General features: G+C 48.0%; 1 protein-coding gene across 1 annotated transcript in view; it reads left to right on the top strand.

The window, feature by feature from the left end:
• Positions 1-21,708, top strand: part of NUGGC (nuclear GTPase, germinal center associated) — an 81,268-nt gene that overhangs the window by 42,934 nt on the left and 16,626 nt on the right. The window contains exons 14-16 of the mRNA XM_084623191.1: positions 1,392-1,549; positions 11,426-11,564; positions 12,511-12,619. Coding sequence (XP_084479317.1) covers positions 1,392-1,549; positions 11,426-11,564; positions 12,511-12,619 — 406 coding nt within the window. The remainder of the gene's footprint in view (positions 1-1,391; positions 1,550-11,425; positions 11,565-12,510; positions 12,620-21,708) is intronic.

Raw genomic sequence — 21,708 nt, 5'->3', positions numbered from 1 at the left:
ATATTTTTATAAAGCATATGGAGTGCAACGTCACAGTATGGACCAATATTATCCTAATACTTCCCTAGTAAGTAAAGCTGGAATAGCACTGACCTGTACCCGTAGTGGTGCAGGGATTGGGACCCAGCCCTCACAGCAACTTCAGTTCTTGGTCCTGCTTCACTCAGCTGCTGAGTCCACAGGGCTGTTTTTAATTCCTCTATTTATAACTTTCCCCCATTCGCTGATTGGCTCAGCTCTCAGAGGTGACTTGGGTATGACCTGCAAAGCTACACAGCCTCATTAACCACTACTGAGCTCATCAGATAACTGCCATGCCCTGTTCTGGAAGTTTCTGGGTCTTTCGGAGTTGTCCTGCCCTGCTCTCTGCATGTCTTCATGTCTCTGCAAAGACACAGAATAACCAGCTAAGATCCATGTCTCTCCCCCACTGTATCTCCCGCCTCCCGTGAAGGGACAAAGTCAAATGCTTCAGGGTAAAGCACATGGGTTAGAGTAGCTCTTCAGGACAGAGCCTGTCTCTCATTATGGGTGCATCTACACTGCAGCTGGCATCTGATCGAGTGAATGCACTACAAATAGAAGTGTAGCAGTGGTGGCACGGGTGTTGGGAGTTTGGGGGGTTAGCAGGGCCGGTGCAACCACTGAGCGAACAAGGGGGCCGCCAAGGGAGGCGGTGGAGTGGAGGTGAGCTGGGGCGGGTGGGGGGGGGTGAAGGGCCGCCTGCAGCAAGTAATGGGGGGGGCGCGGTGCACAGGAGAACCGCTCCCCGCCCCAGCTCACCTCTGCTCCGCCTCCTCCCCTGAGCACCACCCCGCTCTGCTTCTCTCCTTCCCAGGCTCATGCGCCAAACAGCTGATTGGTGCCGCAAGCCTGGGAGGCGGGAGAAGTGGCAGCGTGCTCAGGGAGGAGGCGGAGCAGAGGTGAGCTGGGGCGGGGAGCTGCCGCATGCGGCTCCCTGGGCTGAGGGAGGGGGCGGCGGAGAATTGCCACACAGCTCCCTGGGCCAAGGGGAGGGAGGGAGGAAGGGGGCGGCAGGGAGCTGCCGCAGGGTGGGCACCTCAGGGCAGAGGGGGGAGCTGCTGCAGGGCTGAGGGTGGGGGGGGGGCAGGCACAAGGTGGAAGTTTTGCCTAGGGTGCAAAACATCCTTGCACCGGCCCTGGGGGTTAGCTGCCCCAAGTACATACCTAGGGTCTTGGACAGATCAGAGTTAGTGTGGATATGTCTATTTCAGCTGGAAATTACATCTTCCAGCTCCTCTGCATGTATGTACAGCTCCCTGCACAATGGGGCCCTATCTTAACTCGGGTTTATAGGTCCTACTGTAATACAAATTGTATGTAATGTATCCCATACCCATTTCATTACAACTGTGTTTCCAATTATCCAGCGAGACACTGGCTACAGAGGCTTCCACAAGACCCTGAAAGCCGTGTGCCAGAAGAATGGTGTATATGCGTCCCGGGTCTTCGCCCGCATAGACCTGAATGTCACCCTCGCTCAGCCCATCTATGACAAAATCAACCCAAAGTTCGCAAACATATTCAGGTGAGAGGAGCCCTGTCCCACTCAGGCTGCAAAGACACCGAGCCTCCTTTGGTAGGGCTGTCTGGGCTCCCCATTGGCCTCAGGATCCTGCAGAACCCTGTTCTCTGGCCCTCCTGGGTAACCCAGTCTGGTGGAGTCCCCCACCAGCTCCCCAACCCCATTCCAGCTGGAGCATGACGTGAGGTTCTGTGGGGACTAGAACCTGGGTGTGCAGGACGGCTGACACCTCCACATGACTACCCAGCGGCCACGGTAGGGCTACATGTGTTATCATATAGACCAGGGATTCTCAAACAGGGAGTTGTGAGATTATTACATGGGGGGGTCGTGAGCAGTCAGCCTCCGCCCCCAAACCCCCCTTCACCTCCAGCCTTTATAATAGTGTGAAATGATAAAAAGTGTTTTAAATGTATAAGAGGGGGTCACACTCAGAGGCTTGCTGTGTGGGTGAGGTCACCAATACAAACGTTTGAGAACCATGGAGATAAACAGCACAGGAAGTACCACCTGGGAAGGCCAGACTGACAGCTTCCCTCGTGGCCCCTGATTGGTCCAGGCACCCTAGTTAAACCCAGGAGGAGTGCCAGGAAGTGTCTGTGAAACCAGGTGAACTCCCTAGCTGTAGTGATGTGCACAGGAACCAGCAAACGGAGCTGAAACCAGTGGAATTTAAGTGGGAGTTCCATTGGAGGAGAAGGGAGGAGGCAAGCCCCTGTTCCTTAGGGGAAGTGAGCGAGTTCTTGTGTGTTGTGTGGTGGTGGTGGTTGTTTCAGTTTGCAGGGGCTGATAGGGGCCAGTGTGCTATGAGAGAAGTAAAGCCTTTCATCATAGCAGAGCCCTAATTAGGGGATGGGCCTTCCCCCATTAGAGGGTGGGACTTCCCTGATTAGGAGCCCTATAAAGGCAGCAAAGCAGCCAGTCAGTGGCACAGGAGTGAGCAAACAGAACAGAAGACAGGGGAGTTCGAGTGGGAGTTTATAAGGGGAGCTTGCGGGAGGTAGTGTTTGGTGTTTGGTGTTTGTTTGTTTTTTGTTTCCACCTGACAGAACCTTAAGCAGGAAGGTTATGACAGATACAAAGGCAGCAGTGGTAGTGACCCAAGGAATGGAAGAGACAAAGAAGATGACTGGATGTGGAAGCTGCAGGTTGTACATTATCCTGGAGCGGGTACCTGAAAAGAGCTTCATTTGCATGAAATGCCACCATAGAGCTGGTGGAAGAGAAGATCCAAGGCTTGGAGATGCAAGTGGAAACTAAGTTGAATTTCAAAGGGTATTCGAGTGGATGATAGAGAGAAGGTGAGAGGAAGCTAAAGGGAAAAGTCAAGACTCTCAGATGCAAGCTGGACTGGAGAACTGTGAGGGTAGGCTGCTGGGTGAAGAAAGTGGCCAGAGGAAGCATGTTCCTACAAGAACCAGGCAGAGGAAAGACTGGCTAGTGAAGGGAAAATAGAGCTCAGGAACAGATTTGCTGAGCTGGAGAATGAAGAAGGGGCACAGCAGGCAGTAACAGAAGGTGAGAGGGCAAGGAAGAAGAGAAGAGTGGCTAGCCCTAAAAGCAGAGGGGAAGAGTCAATAGAGAGAGCCTCTATCCTCCTGGGGATGACTTGCAGAAGATTGCAAGAGAGAACAAAAGACAAGAGGACTTGCAGCCAGAAAAAAGGCTGGAGAATCGCACCACCTCCAAGATGAGGCAGATCCATCTGATTGGGGGCTCCTTACTAAGAAGAACAGACAGGTTTGTCACCAGAGCTGATCCAGAGAAAAGAAGGGTGTGCTGTCTGATGGGCGCTAAGATATGGGCTGGGCTGGATTTACAATTTACGCGCCCCTAGGCACAGAATCTTCAGCACCCCCTCCTGCATCCCCATCTTGCCCCGCCTGGAGCCCCCCTCCTGCATCCCCATGTGGCCCTGCCTGGAGCCCTCCAGAAGCCCTCTGTGGCCTGCTCTGCCTCCTAACCTGGCTCCGAGAAGGCTGCTGTGACTTGAGGAAAAAATGCCCCCACCACCTGCCTGCCAGCTGTTTGCTGCCACTCACAAAACCAGTCAGCTCGAGCCAGCTCAGGCTGATCTGGCACCACAGCGGCCTCTGGAAAATTCTGCCTCCCTCGGACAAGACTTCTGCACATGTTGCAAATGGCTAAGGGGAGGAAGCACGATGTGAGACAAGCAGCGTGTGGGGCATCTCAGCAGGGGGCAGGGCAGATCAGGAGGCTTTCTCCCTCCTGAGCAACTGATTAAAACTGGTTGGCGCAACTGTTGGCGCAACTGATTAAAAGTGCTTTAAACGAGGAACTTGGGGGAGGGGGTTGGGAGATGCTCATGTAATCTCCACGCCTGATTCTAATATTGACCAGGAGGAAAACCAAGAAAGACAGAATACAGCAGTAGGTAGGAGAATGGACATTAACAGGAAAGATACTGCCAATACCTGTGAAGGTAACAGACGGGCGATACTGGCAGTAGAATGATTGTACCCAATTGGGTGAGGAATCTGGGCAAAGCCAACCAACAACAGTTAAGATGTTTGTACACCAATGCAAAGATCCTGAGGAACAACACGGAGTAGCTAGAACTACGGGTGCAGGAAGTGAAATCAGACACTATAGGGATATCAGAAACATGGTGGAATAGTAGTCACAACTGGAATACAGGTATTGAAGGGTACGTGCTGTTCAGAAAAGACAGAACTAAAGGTAAAGGTGGTGGAGCAGCATTGTATTTTAATGATGAGGCAGACTGTAAAGAAATTAGGAGTGATGGAATGGATAAAACAGAGTCTGTTTTGGGTCAAAATCACTTTGAGGAAGAAAGCTACCAGAGGCTCTACTGGGTTAGCGCTGGGGATCTGCTACAGACCCCAGAATCTGATTTTGATCTGGATAGAGACCTCTTTAATGTTTTTTGTGAAATAAATACTACTGGGAATTGTGTGATTATGGGAGACTTTAACTTCCCAGATATAGATTAGAGGACAAGTGCTAGTAATAGTTGGGCCCAGATTTTCCTGGATGTGATGGCTGACAGATTTCTTCGCCAAAGAGTCACCGAACCCACAAGAGGGTGATGCCATTTTAGATTTTGGTATTAGTGTGTAGTGAGAACCTCACAGAAGAGTGAAGAACTGAAGGATCTAAATGTGGAGGAGGCTTGGGATTACTTTAAATCAAAGTTGCAGAAGCTACTTGAAGCCTGGATCCCAAGCAAGGGGGGAAATTTGTAGGGAAGCATTACCAGACCAAGCTGGATGAACAAGTATCTCAGACAGGTGATGAAGAGAAAGCAGAAAGCCTACAAAGAATGGAAGATGGGAAGGATCAGCAAGGAAAGCTACCTCTTGGAGGTCAGAAAGTGTAGAGAAAAAGTGAGAACTGCCCAAAGCCAAGCAGAGTTGGACCTTGCAAAGGGAATTAATACCGATAGTAAAAGGTTCTGTAGCCATATAAACAAAAAGAAAACAAGGAAAGAAGGAGGACCACTAAACATGGAGGATGGGTGGAGATCAAAGATAATCTAAATATGGCCTAACACCTAAACAAATACTTTGCCTGAGTTTTTACTAAGGCAAATGAGGAGCTCAGGGGTAGTAACAGGGTGGCTAATGGAAATGTGGTAATTTCTACTGTACTTCCTTATCCTCATCTGAGATGGAAGTCAAACTAAACAGCTTCATGGGACTAAATCAGAGGGCTTGGATAATCTCCATCCAAGTATACTGAAGGAATTGGCACATGAAATCACAAGCCCAATAGCAAGGATTTTTAATGAATCTGGAAAACTCGGAGTATTACCCTATGACTGGAGGACTGCTAATATAGTACCTGTGTCATAAATATAAAGGGAAGGGTAACAACCTTTATGTATGCAGTAACATAAAATCCCTCCTGGCCAGAAGTACAGAATCCCTTTACCTGTAAGGGGTTAAGAACCTCAAATCACCTGGTTGGCATCTGACCAAAATACACCAATAGGACCAATAAGGAAAGAACATACTTTCAAATCTGGGAGGGAGGGAAGAGGTTTTGTTTGTGCTCTTTTTTTTGGTTCCCTCTCTGGATAGAGAGAGAGAGACCAAGCAGGTAAGCCATCTCTTGAAAAGATACCTGAAATGATACATATAAAATTACAGAAATTGTGAGTAAAGGCAAGGAAATGTGTTAGATTATCTTTTGTTTTAGCTTGTGAATTTTTCCTATGCTAAGAGGGAGATTTATTCCTGTTTTTTGTAACTTTGAACCTAAGCCTAGAGGGGAATCCACTGTGTTTTAAATCTTTTTATTTACCCTGTAAAGTTACCTTCCATTCTGATTTTGAAGGTGTGAGTCTTTTACTTTTTTTAAAAAATAAAATTCTTCTTTTAAGAACCTGATTGATTTTCAGTGTGCTAAAAACCCAGGGGTTTGGTCTGTGCTCACTTTGTAACCAATTGGTTAGTATATTATTCTCAAGCCGCCCCAGGAAAGGGGGTGAAGGGATTGGGGGAATATTTTGGGGAAACAGGGACTCCAAGTGGCCCTTTTTCCTGGATTTTTGTCTAAATCACTTGGTGGTGGCAGAAATACTGTACAAGGACAAGGAAAGGATTTGTGCCTTGGGGAAGGTTTAATCTAAGCTGGTAGAAATGAGTTTAGGGGGTCTTTCGTGTGGGTCCCCACATCTGTACCCCAGAGTTCAGAGTGGGGAGGGAACCCTGACAACCTGTTTTTAAGAAAGGGGGGGAAAGAGATCTGAAAAACTACAGCCCTGTTAGTTTGACCTCAGTTGTATGCAAGGTCTTAGAACAAAAGAAAGAGAAAGTAGTTAAGGACATAGTGGTAAACAGAAATTGGAATAAAATGCAACAGAGGTTTTCAGAAGGTAGATCGTGCCAGACCAGCCTGATCTCTTTCTTTAAGAAAACAAGTGATTTTTTTAGACAAAGGAAATGCAGTGGATCTAATCTCCCTGGATTTCAGAAAGGCATCTGATAAATTCCACATGGGAAATTAGATAAATTGGAGAAGATGGGGATTAATATGAGAATTGAGATGTGTATAAGGAACTGGTTAAAGGGTAGACTACGACATGTCATACTGAAAGGTGAACTGTGAGTCTGGAGGGAGATTGCTGGTGGAGTTCCTCAGGGATTGGTCTTGAGAACCATCTTATTTAACATTTTTATTCATGACCTTGGCACAAAAAGTGGGAGTGCTCTAATAAAATTTGCAGATGACATAAAGTTAGGAGGTATTGACAATACAGAGTGGGACCAGAATATCATATTAGATCTGGACAATCTTTGAAAACTGGAGTAATAGAAATGGGATGAAATTTCATCGTACAAGGTTATGCACTTAGGAACTAACAAGAATTTTTGCTATAAGCTGGGAACTTATCAGTTGGAAGCAACAGAGGAGGAGAAAGACCTGAGTGTATTGGTGGATCACAGGATGACTATGAGCACCCAATGTGATGTAGCCATGAAAAAGGCTAATGTGATCCTCGGATGCATCAGGCGAGGTATTTCCAGTAGCGATAAGGAAGTATTAATACCATTATACAAGGCACTGGTGAGAGCTCATCTGGAATACTGTGTGCAATTCTGGTCTCCCATATTTAAGAATGATGAATTCAAACTGGAATAGGTGCAGAGAGGGAATACTAAGATGACCCAAAGAATGGAAAATCTACTTTATGAGAGGAGACTCAAAGAGCTTGGCTTGTTTAGCCTAACCAAATGAAGGCTGAGGGGAGATATGATTGCTCTCTATAAATACATCAGGGGGATAAACACCAGGGAGGGAGAGGAGTTATTTAAGTTAAGGGCCAGTGTTGACACAAGAACAAATGGATATAAACTGGCCATCAACAAATTCAGGCTTGAAATTTGATGAAGGTTTCTAACCATCAGAGGAGTGAAGTTCTGGAACGGCATCCCAAGGGGAGCCATGGGGGGCAAAAACCTAATTGGCTTCAAGACTGAACTTGATAAATTATGGAGGGGATGGTTTGATAAGATGGCCTACAATGGCATGTAGTTGATCTTTGACTGCTAGTAGCAAATATCCCCAATGGTGGTGATGGGACACTAGATGGGGAGGGCTCTGAAGTACTACACGGAATTCTTTCTGAGGTGTCTAACTGGTGTGTCTTGCTGAAATGCTCAGTGTCCAATGGACCGCCATATTTGGGGTCGGAAAGGAATTCTTTCCCCGGTCAGATTGGCAGAGAGCCTTGGGTTTTTTGCCTTCCTCTGCATCATGGGGCATAGATCACTTAGAGGTTTAAACTAGTGTAAATGGTGGTGTCATAAATATAAAGGGATGGGTAAACACCTTTAAATCCCTCCTGGCCAGAGGAAAAACCCTTTCACCTGTAAAGGGTTAAGAAGCTAAGACAACCTCGCTGGCACCTGACCAAAATGACCAATGAGGAGACAAGATACTTTCAAAGCTGGAGGGGGGGGGAGACAAAGGGTTCTCTGTGTCTGTGTGTTGCTTTTGCCGGGACCAGAGCAGGAATGCAGGTCAGAACTCCTGTAAAAAGTCAGTAAGCAATCTAGTTAGATATGCATTAGATTCTGTTTTGGTTAAATGGCTGATAAAATAAGTTGTGCTGAATAGAATGTATATTCAGGTTTTTGTGTCTTTTTGTAACTTAAGGTTTAGCCTAGAGGGATTCTCTATGTTTTGAATCTGATTACCATGTAAGGTATTTACCATCCTGATTTTACAGAGGTGATTCTTTTACTTTTTCTTTAATTAAAATTCTTCTTTTAAGAACCTGATTGCTTTTTCATTGTTCTTAAGATCCAAGGGTTTGGGTCTGTGTTCACCTATGCAAATTGGTGAGGATTTTTATCAAGCCTTCCCCAGGAAAGGGGGTGTAGGGCTTGGGGGGATTTTGGGGGAAAAGACATTTCCAAGTGGGCTCTTTCCCTGTTATATTTGTTAGATGCTTGGTGGTGGCAGCAATAAAGTCCAGGGACAAAAGGTAAAATAGTCTGTACCTTGGGGAACTTTTAACCTAAGCTGGTAAAAATAAGCTTAGGGGGTTTTTCATGCAGGTCCCCACATCTGTACCCTAGAGTTCAGAGTGGGGAAGGAACCTTGACAGGTGGATTCTCTGTAACTTGAAGTCTTGAAATCACGATTTGAGGACTCCAGGAACTCAGCCAGAGCTTCTGGGTCTATCACAGGAGTGAGCGGGTGAGGTTCTGTGGCCTGCAATTTGCAGGAGGTCAGACTAGATGACCATGATGGTCCCTTCAGGCCTTAAAGTCTTAGTCTGTAAGATCTGCCTCTTGGCTCACTGTTGGACTCCTGACCACAGCTCTGACCCATACTCTGAATCCTGGCCTCTAACCATCCCTGCTCTGACCACTAGGCATGACTGTCCAAGCTCCAGTCATGACACATTATTATGGCTGTAGACGAGACGATCAGCCCTGACTCTCCTCTCTTGTCCACCATTTATAATTGTTATGGTAGGGCCTCAGAACCCCAGTGACAGATCCTGGCTCCTATTGTGCTAGGCACTATGCGGACATGTTAAGAAGAAGACAGACCCTGCTCACAGTCTGGGCGTCAGACAAATGCTGGTGATGGATAGGAAGATGAGTAACAAAATTAAATGGGGTTAGCAAAAAGCAGAAGTATCAGATGCCACTAGCATAGGCCAGGCCTGAGGGGGTGCTGTCTAGGTCCCAGCAGAGCTGGGTTTAAGGAGGGATTTCAGGAGAATAAGGTGACACCTTGACAAATTTTGCAGCTCCATTGATTTCAGCGGGCCTGCTCCCACCTGCCATTCACATTTTCGTTAATTGCACTGTACCTAAGTAACTTAGGAAAATGCAACCCTGTGCACATTTGGGGTTTAAGTGGCTTTGGATAGTGGCACGTAAGGAAGTGAATAAAGCTCCGTGGCTTCAATCCATCCCCGGTGCCCAAAAGGAGAAGGGCTCAGCCCAGTTAGGTGAGAGGAAAGTGATCAGGAACAGTCAGCATGGTTTCAGAGTAACAGCCGTGTTAGTCTGTATTTGCAAAAAGAAAAGGAGTACTTGTGGAGTCTCTAAGGTGCCACAAGTACTCCTTTTCAGTCAGCATGGATTCACCAAGGGCAAGTCATGCCTGACTAATCTAATTGCCTTCTATGACGAGATAACTGGTTCTGTGGATGAAGGGAAAGCAGTGGATGTGTTGTTCCTTGACTTTAACAAAGCTTTTGACATGGTCTCCCACAGTATTCTTGTCAGCAAGGTAAAGAAGTATGAGCTGGATGAATGCACTATAAGGTGGTTAGAAAGTTGGCTAGATTGTCGGGCTCAACGGGTAGTGATCAATGGCTCCATGTCTAGTTGGCAGCCAGTATCAAGCGGAGTGCCCCAGGGGTCGGTCCTGGGGCCAGTTTTGTTCAATATCTTCATAAATGATCTGGAGGATGGTGTGGATTGCACCCTCAGCAAGTTTGCAGACGACACTAAACTGGAAGGAGTGGTAGATACACTGGAGGGTAGGGATAGGATACAGAGGGACCTAGACAAATTGGAGGACTGGGCCAAAAGAAATCTGATGAGGTTCAACAAGGACAAGTGCAGAGTCCTGCACTTAGGATGGAAGAATCCAATGCACCGCTACAGACTAGGGACCGACTGGCTAGGCAGCAGTTCTGCAGAGAAAGACCTAGGGGTTACAATGGACAAGAAGCTGGATATGAGTCAACAGTGTGCCCTTGTTGCCAAGAAGGCCAATGGCATTTTGGGCTGTATAAGTAGGGGCATTGCCAGCAGATCGAGGGACGTGATCGTTCCCCTCTATTAGACATTGGTGAGGCCTCATCTGGAGTACTGTGTCCAGCTTTGGGCCCCACATTACAAGAAGGATGTGGAAAAACTGGAGAGAGTCCAGCAGAGGGCAACAAAAATGATTAGGGGACTGGAACACATGACTTATGAGGAGAGGCTGAGGGAACTGGGATTGTTTAGTCTACAGAAGAGAAGAATGAGGGGGGATTTGATAGCTGCTTTCAACTACCTGAAAGGGGGTTCCAAAGAGGATGGATCTAAACTATTCTCAGTGGTAGCTGATGACAGGACAAGAAGTAATGGTCTCAAGTTACAGTGCGGGAGATTTAGGTTGGATATGAGGAAAAACTTTTTCACTAGGAGGGTGGTGAAACACTGGAATGCGTTACCTAGGGAGGTGGTGGAATCTCCTTCCTTAGAAGTTTTTAAGGTCAGGCTTGACAAAGCCCTGGCTGGGATGATTTAATTGGGGATCAGTCCTGCTTTGAGCAGGGGGTGGGACTAGATGACCTCCTGAGGTCCCTTCCAATCCTGATAGTCTATGATTCTATGATTCAGTAGTTGAGGCAGTGGAGGTGTGGCTGCTGCAGAGCTGGGGAGGTCAAAGTGTTTAACCCAGCTGCTATAGAAAGGTGTGTTTGGATTTTCACTCCTTCCCAGAGAATTAAACTGTTAAGATCACATCCTCAGCCTGGACAAGGTTGGTGTAAAGGGCACTTAAAACTGCTCTCACCTAGGGGACTCTCCCAACTATTCCAGCTTTACACCATCGGCTGCCCCTAGCCCTAGCGAAGAGGGTGATCTGGAGCTGAGCGGAGGGAGAGAGGGAGTGTGATAGGCACCTGTGTGCACTGGATTCAAGTGATCCTGAGCTGACAGAACAGTTCTCAGGGGATCAGTCCAGGTGATATTAGACTAGCCCTGTGGCTGCTCTAGCTTATGCCAGAGTCAGCATGGCACCTGGCCAGCTGTGGGATTGGAGGGGGGGGATATAGATGTCTTAGAGCCACCTTTGTTTCTCCTCCTACCTCCCCACTCAGCTGTGTCGAGCCCATTTGTCTTTTTAATGATTCATATTTTATTATCCAACTAGGATCCAAAAGGGAACCAGAGCCTCGCTGAAACCCTGCCTTGACATGTTCAAAGACTCGGTGCAGGAGAAAATCCGCGAGGTTGGGAAGAAGAGCCCAGTGACCAGTGACCACTGCAAGCTCAACTTCTTCATTGAGGAAGTAAGTTGAGGTTAAGATAAGAGTGAGTGCTCTGCCCTGCCAGCCAGCACATCTGGGGTAAGGCTCATCCTGCTATCCTGCCCCTCTGCTTGGCAGGGCCGAGGAGGGCTGCAGGATGGGGATAACAATGGGAGAGTAACAATGGTTGATGGGGACTCTCAGGGAGTCTCTGTGAGATTGGCTCTGTGATGAACTCTGCCTTCTGACCCACTGATAAGAGACATGAACAGCTGTATGTTGTAGCCAACACACAGTGTGTAGCATTTATTACCTGGCATCCATGCAGGGCCAGACTCTCAGGTGCAGCAGAGCAGTGTTTAGAACAGGACCCAAGAGGGTGGGGGGAAGAAATCACTTTGACTCCAGGACTGGTTTGGCCCTGGTATAACTTAGAGCAGTGGTTCTCAATGCCGGTCCACCGCTTATTCAGGGAAAGTCCAAGGCGGGCCGGGCCGGTTTCTTTACTTGCCGCGTCCGCAGGTTCAGCCAATCGCGGCTCCCACTGGCCGCGGTTCGCCGCTCCAGGCCAATGGGGGCTGTGGGAAGGGCAGTCAGCGCATCCCTCGGCCCACGCGGCTTCCCGCAGCCCCCAGGTGGGAAACTCAGCAGAGACTCAAATTCTGCGCCCCCAACCAGGAAATCTTCAAGAGCCACAGGAGTAATGAAGTTAGTTAGAAGGCACCAGGTGCTCTTTAGCCTTTAAGCTGGGAAAAGGTATGTGGAGCTCACAGGCTGTTTGTTTTCACATATTTGTATCTAAAACTCTGGCCTTAAGAATCCCACACCTGCATATTCCACCTTGATTCTGGGTCTAACCAATAAGCAAAGCACCTCCCCACCCCGAAATCCCTGATCAGGTCTCCTCTTCCAAACCGTTTATTCAGATCGTTTTTACAAATGAGGGATTGAAAAGATAATGGCAAATGCTTTAAATTGATTCACACAGACAAACGTCATCCTGAGGACCCTGGAAAGAGAGATCCTTAAGAAGAAAATGGCTGTCTACGAGTCCCTTCCGCTATCCATCCAGAGTGACCTAAAGCCTTACTATGAAGGTAGGACCCTTTTGCTGGGTGACCCTGAATTTTGTGGTGTTTGTTCTCTGGCATCAAGCCGTGAGGAAGTAGTGATGATGATGAACTACTTTAACTTTATCCTCCAAACTGGAAAAATGCCTGATGAAGGGAGAAGATATAGAATCATAGAATATCAGGGTTGGAAGGGACCTCAGGAGGTCATCTAGTCCAACCCCCTGCTCAAAGCAGGGCCAATCCCCAACTAAATCATCCCAGCCAGGGCTTTGTCAAGCCTGACCTTAAAAAACTCTAAGGAAGGAGATTCCACCACCTCCCTAGGTAACGCATTCCAGTGTTTCACCACCCTCATAGTGAAAAAGTTTTTCCTAATATCCAACATAAACCTCCCTCACTGCAACTTGCGACCATTACTCCTCGTTCTGTCATCTGCTACCACTGAGAACAGTCTAGATCCATCCTCTTTGGAACGCCCTTTCAGGTAGTTGAAAACAGCTATCAAATACCCCCCTCATTCTTCTCTTCCGCAGACTAAACAATCCCAGTTCCCTCAGCCTTTCCTCATAAGTCATGTGTTCCAGTCCCCTAAGCCTGTTAAGCCAATCTGGTCGCCTGCCATATTTACTATTCTTTCTACACATCGGGATGGTTTGTCCCTGCTCCTGGACTCCTTTCCCCCTCATGTTATTCTCCCAGGAGATCCTGCCCATCAGTTCCCTGAGGGAGTCAAAGTCTTATTTTCTGAAGTCCAGAGTCTGTATTCTGCTGCTCTCTTTTTTCCCTTGTGTCAGGATCCTGAACTCGACCTCCAGCACTTGCACCAGGAAATTATCCCCTACCCTTTCCAAAAACTTCCTGGATTGTCTGTGCACCGCTGTATTGCTCTCCCAGCAGATATCGGGGTGATTGAAGTCACCCATGAGAACTATGGCATGCGATCTAGTAACTTCCGTTAGTTGCCGGAAGAAAGTCTCGTCCACCTCATCCCCCTGGTCCGGTGGTCTATAACAGACTCCCACCATGACATCACCCTTGGTGCTCACACTTCTAAACTTAATCCAGAGACTCTCAGGTTTTTCTGCAGTTTCATACCGGAGCTCTGAGCAGTCATACTGCTTCCTTACCTACCATTGCAACTCCCCCACCTTTTCTGCCCTGCCTCTCCTTCCTGAACTGTTTATATCCATCCATGACAGTACTCCAGTCATGCGAGTTATCCCACCAAGTCTCTGTTATTCCACTCACATCATAATTCCTTGGCTGTGCCAGGACTTCCAGTTCTCCCTGCTTGTTTCCCAGGCTTCTTGCATTTGTGTACAGGCACTTGAGATAACTCGCTGATCGTCCCTCTTTCTCAGTATGAGGCAGGAGCCCTCCCTTCTCACGCTCTCCTGCTTCTGCTTCCTCCTGGTATACCACGTCCCACTTACCTCAGGGCTTTGGTCTCCTTCCCCTGGTGAACCTAGTTTAAAGCCCTCCTCACTAGGTTAGCCAGCCTGATTGCAAAGAAGCTCTTCCCTATCTTTGTTAGGTGGAGCCTGTCTCTGCCTAGCACTCCTTCTTGGAACACCATCCTATGGTTAAAGAATCCAAAGCCTTCTCTCCCACACCACCTGTGTAGCCATTAGTTGACTTCCACAATTTGACCGTCGCTACTGGGGCCTTTTCCTTCCACAGGGAGGATGGACAAGAACACCACTTGCGCCTCAAACTCCTTTATCCTTCTTCCCAGAGCCACGTAGTCCGCAGTGATCCTCTCAAGGTCATTCTTGGCAGTATCATTGGTGCCCATGTGGAGAAGCAGGAAGGGGTAGTGATCCGAGGGCTTGATGAGTCTCGGCAGTCTCTCCGTCACATCGTAAATCCTAGCTCCTGGCAAGCAGCAGACTTCTCGGTTTTCCCGGTCAGGGCGGCAGATAGATGACTCAGTCCCCCTGAGGAGAGAGTCCCCGACCATCACCACCCACCTCCTTCTCTTGGCAGCGGTGGTCGTGGAACCCCCAACCCTAGGACAGCGCATCTCATGCCTTCCAATCGGTGGAGTCTCCTTCTGTTCCCTTCCCTCAGATGTATCATCTAGTCCACTTTCCGCATTAGTACCTGTGGAGAAAACATGAAAACGGTTACTTACCTGTATCTGCCCTGCTAGTACATGGACGCTCCCCTTTCTTCTTCTGGAGGTCACATGCTGCCAAATTTCTTCACCGTCCTCCTGTCCCCGCTGTGCAGCCTGCTCTGAATCTTCAGAACGTTGTGTCCATAGAAGCATATCCTGACATCTGTCCAGGAAATCTTCAGTTTCTCTTATGTAACGCAGGGTCGATACTTGTTTCTCCAGACCTTGAACCTTCTCTTCCAATATGGAGACCAGCTTTCAGTTTGTACAGACAAAGTCACTTCTGTCCTGTGGAAGAAAGACCAACATGGCACATCCAGTGCAGGTCACAACAACTGAACTCTCACCATCCATATTATCTTCCTTCTACAAGCTTCTTCAGGAGCTGTTGTAACTACTCAGAGAAGCCTGCAAGACATTGGTCTCTATCTTCAAGCCTAAAGGGGATATTTAAGCATGTCGTTATTACTGACTGTAATGGGGTGTATGTACCCCACGCTGGCCCAGCAAGCAAAGGTTTAGCACAGGCCCTGCTGATTGGCAACCTCACCACAGCTGGGAGTATCAAAGGGCCAAGAAGCAGAGGGCCGTGGCACCTGCCAGAGGAGTGAGCAGGCGGAGAAGGGAACTCCTGCCAAGAGGGACAACACCCTAGAAAGAGACAACCAGAGCACCAGGCTGAAAAGCTTGCAGAAACCTGAGGGAAGGTAGGAAGGAGCTCAGGGCACAGCCAGAGTCGACACATGCTGATCCAGGTTTTCTAGCTTGAGGCCCTGAACTGGAACCCAGTGGAGTGGGCAGGCCTGGGTTCCCCTACTGACCCTACTGGCTCTGTGGATGAGGGGAAAGCAGTGGACGTGTTATTCCTTGACTTTAGCAAAGCATTTGACATGGCCTCCCACAGTATTCTTGCCAGGAAGTAAAAGAAATATGGGCTGGATGAATAGACTATAAGGTGGATAGAAAGCTGGCTAGATCATCAGGCTGAACAGGTAGTGATCAATGGCTCCATGTCCAGTTGGCAGCCGGTATCCAGTGGAATGCCCCAAGAGTCGGTCCTGGGGCCGGTTTTGTTCAATATCTTCCTTAATGATCTGGAGGATGGAGTGGATTGCACCCTCAGCAAGTTTGCAGATGACACTAAACTAGGAGGCATGGTAGATATGCTGGAGGGTAGGGATAGGATACAGAGGGCCCTAGACAAATTGGAGGATTGGGCCAAAAGAAATCTGATGAGGTTCAACAAGGACAAGTGCAGAGTCCTGCACTTAGGACGGAAGAATCCCATGCACCGCTACAGACTAGGGACCGAATGGCTAGGCTGCTGTTCTGCAGAAAAGGACCTGGGGGTTACAATGGACAAGAAGCTGGATATGAGTCAACAGTGTGCCCTTGTTGCCAAGAAGGCTAATGGCATTTTGGGCTGTATAAGTAGGGGCACTGCCAGCAGATTGAGGGACATGATCATTCCCCTCTTTCGGCACTGGTGAGGCCTCATCTGGAGTACTGTGTCCAGTTTTGGGCCCCACATTACAAGAAGGATGTGGAAAAACTGGAAAGAGTCCAGTGGAGGGCAACAAAAATGATCAGAGGGCTGGAACACATGACTTATGAGGAGAGGCTGAGGAAACTGGGATTATTTAGTCTGCGGAAGAGAAGAATGAGGGGGGATTTGTTAGCTGCTTTCAACTACCTGAAAGGGGGTTCCAAAGAGGATGGATCTAGACTGTTCTCAGTGGTGGCAGATGACAGAACGAGGAGTAATGGTCGCAAGTTGCAGTGCGGGAGGTTTATGTTGGATATTAGGAAAAACTTTTTCACTAGGAGGGTGGTGAAACACTGGAATGTGTTACCTAGGGAGGTGGTGGAATCTCCTTCCTTAGAAGTTTTTAAGGTCAGGCTTGACAAAGCCCTGGCTGGGATGATTTAGTTGGGGATCGGTCCTGCTTTGAGCAGGGGGTTGGACTAGATGACCTCCTGAGGTCCCTTCCAACCCTGATAGTCTATGATTCTATGCTTCTATGACCCCCTTATGAACTTAAGGGCAGAAAGAGTTTTCAGATTTCTGGGCACCAACCCATCAAGTAAATGAGTCATATGATGAAATGACTGGAAAGAATTATCGAGAAAAGACTTTGTGAGGAACTGGAGCATCAAGTAAGTGACAGACAATTTGGGTTTGTGCCAGGAAGGTCAATGATCAACGCAGTGTCTACAGCCCAAATCCTGCAGGAGAAGTACAGAGAGAAATGCAAGGAATTTCATTTAGTGTTTGTGGACTTAGAGAAGGCTTATAAGAGCATCCCTAGAGGTGATGCCTGTGGACTCACAATCTGCTGGAGTTATATATTCAGATGATCATGGACATGTACGAGGGCCGCAAAATAGTAGTGAGGAGCAGCTCTGGCTCCAGTGGGCCATTTACCGTAAGGTCTACAACAAGGATCAGCTTTAAGCCATTCCTATTTGTGATTGTAATGGACACCCTGAGGCAGGGCATTAGGAGAGAGGCTCCATGGAGCGTGCTTTTCACGGATGACATAATGTTGTGTCACAAGGATAAACATGAACTAGAAAGGGGCCTAGAATGATGGATGGCTGCAGGAGAAGAACACGGTTTACAAATCAGCTGACAAAAGATGGAATACACATGATGCTTTATGGAGAGGGACAAGGAGAAGCCATTAAGCTGGATGGTATAGCGTTACAATACATGCAACAATTTAAATACCTCTTATCAGTGTTGAGCCTTGATGGGAATGTGGAAATGGATGTTAAGAGTCTCATGAAGAGCACTTGGTGTGTAAATGGAGGGAGTTGATGAGTTCTCTTTAGTACCAAGATGCCAAGAAAACTAAAGAGCAAAGCGTATAAGACCATAGTTAGACCAGCCATGACATACAGGTCAGAATGCTGGCCAAGGAGGAAGAGAGAATGACTACTTCACACTGCAGAAATGAGAATGCTCTGGGGGACAATGGGTAAGACCAGAACTGAGAGGCTAATCAGTGAGATGGAATGATGCAGGTACATCCCATCAGGAAAAAGCTGAAGGAGTGTTGACTGAGGTAGTTGGGTTGTGTGAGACAACAACACATTGAGAGAGTACAATATCTACTATTCACAGGACAAAGACCATGAGGAAGACCCAGAAAAGGGTGGTTTGAGATGCTGGAGGAGGACATGAAGAAGTTTCGTGTCAGGCTGGAAGATACACTTGACAGGAATGCTTGGAAACCAAGAACAAGAGCCACTGACCCTGACTAAAATGGGACAGGAAAGCGAAGAAGAAGTTTGTTCTCTGGCCTCTTGAGATGTTTTTTCCAGGCAGATAGAACTCTTCTTGCCTCTCACTGGGGACTAGTTACAGGGACCATCTCAGTTTCATTAGCACCAGTAAAGTATGAAGCAAAATATGTAAATTGGTGTTCTTGGGCAACATGGGTTTGATGGTGCCGTAGATCCGGCCGGTGCTCCCTTCCAGCTATCCAGCAGACTGCGTGAGGGGAATCCAAGCCTCTGGATCCCTGGGAGTTTTAAACTTCCCTGGGTCTCAGTGGGGTGCAGCACTGGTTCCTCCCTTGGCCTCTCTGGAACATTTCCTGGACATCAACTCCCAGTCTGCTACCCCTTCACGGAAATGGAGCTCCTCACACCTCCTGTGTTGGGCCCCCAGGCCACAAACTGATCCTCCCTAAGACACCCCAGTTACTTAAACACACCCTCTCCAAGAACTCCACCTCAAAGGTGTGAAGCTTCTGGTTTACAGTGTAACTCTCTGCAGAGGCAGGCAGTAGTTGTGAAGCATTCAACACCAAAGAGAGACTTTTTCAGATAAAGCACAGGAGAATACCGAGCACACACAACACTAAACCCTACATGCATTTCCCTGCCTCTGTTTCCTCACCGCTCCAAGGCATTCTTTGGGCTGAGGTCAGGGTCCCTTGGGTTATCCATAGTCCTGCTTCAGTGCACGGCTTGTGGGCTGCAACATGGAGCCTTCTTCCCCCGGGTCAGCTTGTTTCCTTTTCCCTTGCCAGTTTAACCTCTTCCCTTGGCAGTCCCTGGGGCCATCTGGGCTCAGGAAAGCAAGCAGGCACCCTGTCATAAATATAAAGGGAAGGGTAAACGCCTTTAAAATCCCTCCTGGCCAGAGGAAAAATCCTCTCACCTGTAAAGGGTTAAGAAGCTAAAGGTAACCTCGCTGGCACCTGACTAAAATGACCAATGGGGAGACAAGATACTTTCAAAAGCTGGGAGGAGGGAGAGAAACAAAGGGTCTGTGTCTGTCGGTATGCTGCTCTTGCCAGGGATAGACCAGGAATGGAGTCTTAGAACTTTTAGTAAGTAATCTAGCTAGGTATGCGTTAGATTATGATTTCTTTAAATGGCTGAGAAAAGAATTGTACTGAATAGAATAACTATTTCTGTCTGTGTGTCTTTTTTGTAACTTAAGGTTTTGCCTAGAGGGATTCTCTATGTTTTGAATCTAATTACCCTGTAAGGTATCTACCATCCTGATTTTACAGGGGTGATTCCTTTACCTCTATTTACTTCTATTTCTATTAAAAGTCTTCTTGTAAGAAAACTGAATGCTTTTCATTGTTCTCAGATCCAAGGGGTTGGGTCTGTGGTCACCTATGCAAATTGGTGAGGATTTTTACCAAACCTTTCCCAGGAAGCGGGGTGCAAGGGTTGGGAGGATTTTGGGGGGAAAGACGTGTCCAAACTATGTTTCCCAGTAAACCCAGTTAGAGTTTGGTGGTGGCAGTGGATATTCCAAGGACAAAGGATAAAATTAATTTGTACCTTGGGGAAGTTTTAACCTAAGCTGGTAAAAGTAAGCTTAGGAGGTTTTCATGCAGGTCCCCACATCTGTACCCTAGAGTTCAGAGTAGGGGAGGAACCTTGACACACCCTCTGCCTGTTGCAGCCCCTGCATGCCAAGTTGCTTCTTTCTCCTTTTGAGGTAGAAACAAAACAGCCAAAGACCCCATAGATCCGCTCATCCCTCTTTATCACTTTTAGCACCTTTTGTCAGGCAATACCCTTGCCAGCTTCTTCATGTGAACACAAACCCCTGTCAGGTGACTTTGTTGCCCAGGCAACCTCTACCTTGACATATCAGTTCCCTTGGGTGAGCTAGTCCACTGTCTAGGGCAATTACATTTCAATATCTTCTGTTAAAGACCATCCGTTATCAGCCCTGTGTCACTGTGCATTGGAATTTCAGCCCAATACAAAGGCAATAGCATAACAGAGAGGACAGCTAGCTCTCACTTTCAAAATGGAGTCTGCAGCCTGGCACAGGACCTGCAACATCCACCGGTGTCAAACAGAAGTCATACGTTTGTACAGACAGATTCCCAAATTGTCACAGGTGGGCATTGGCCCAGGTGCTAGGGGACGGATGTCAACAACTCAGAAGCCACCCATGAACTCAGTCCAATTATTGACAATCTCAGCAGAGAGGCTGAGGACTTGAACCAGTCATGGCTCCCTTGCCTTTTAACTGGAAACTCACCTGGAAATTGGGGTGCGGGGTGGTGATTCTCAGTGTTTCTGGGGATGGGGGATTGGACTGAGGCATATCTCTGGGACAGAGGATAGATACTTGCTGAGGGTCATTGTGAGAGTGATGACCAGGTAGGGGATGGGGTGGGTCTCTGTTTGGGCCTGGCTGGAAGGTTTGGTGACTGGGGGTTGTCATTACCATAGTAATGCTGTCCAGGCTGCTAAGCTGTTACAGCTGCTCAGTGCTTCTGTTCCTGGAGCTCCGGCATTATCAGCACTAGCAAATAGTGCAGCCTGCTAATTCAGCAGCCCTCGATGTTACTCATAAAGAAAGACCAGAGGCACAGTTCAGTGACAAAGGCACTTGGCCAGGTTTATTGCCTTCCAGGCACAGTGCCCCCTGGCAAGGAGCGGCTCAGCCAGCAGGTGGAATTTCTGCTGTCCTGTCAGCCATGCAAAGGGTTAAGGCGAGGTTCCCCAACATTTAATAGACTGAGACAAACAACTTACAGACGGCCTTATGTGTTCCATGACACCTGCTTGTTACCTCCTTGCTCCTGATGTCTCTGGCAAAACATCCTTATTCATCACTTCTGTCAAATCCTCTTATCTTGTGCTAGATTGGGGGTGTACTTGTGCTAGCCTTCTGGAATGTGTTTACATACATACCCAATGACTGGTGCTTCTTAGAAGTGCCTGTGTTTTACCAATGCTAGCAGGATCCTTGCCCAGTTCATGTACCAGACAGTGAACTTGTAAGCACCAGCTTTAATACATGGCCTGACTTTGGTTCACAGCCTCTGGCTCAGGTCTCATGACCCCGTGCTCCATGCTATGTGTGTGTGTGTCTGTCTGTCTCTTTCTCTCTCTCTCTACTACTAGGATCAGTCTGAGATCCTTGTGGATGGGTGGAGGCAGAGCAGTCCCTTGGATATGGCAAATCGAGGCGACTGCCCCAGGCCCCGCGCTTTTGATAAAATCATGAGGAGGTGGGCAGGGAAGTGAGGCAGGAGGGCAAGCGGGGTGAGGAGGCGAATGGGGAGGAGAGCGGCAGGCGGGCTGGGGGGCAAGGAGGATTGGGCCAAAAGAAATCTGATGAGGTTCAATAAGGATAAGTGCAGGGTCCTGCACTTAGGAAGGAAGAACCCAATGCACCGCTACAGACTAGGGACCGAATGGCTAGGCAGCAGTTCTGCGGAAAAGGACCTAGGGGTGACAGTGGACGAGAAGCTGGATATGAGTCAGCAGTGTGCCCTTGTTGCCAAGAAGGCCAATGGCATTTGGGGATGTATAAGTAGGGGCATAGCGAGCAGATCGAGGGACGTGATCGTTCCCCTCTATTCGACATTGGTGAGGCCTCATCTGGAGTACTGTGTCCAGTTTTGGGCCCCACACTACAAGAAGGATGTGGATAAATTGGAGAGAGTCCAGCGAAGGGCAACAAAAATGATTAGGGGTCTAGAACACATGACTTATGAGG

The sequence above is a fragment of the Lepidochelys olivacea genome (genome assembly GCF_965140295.1).
Source record: "Lepidochelys olivacea isolate rLepOli2 genome assembly, chromosome: 3".
NCBI classification, from domain to species: domain Eukaryota; kingdom Metazoa; phylum Chordata; order Testudines; family Cheloniidae; genus Lepidochelys; species Lepidochelys olivacea.
Note: the sequence above shows the minus strand (reverse complement) of the source record. Positions and strands in the feature narration are given on the sequence as shown.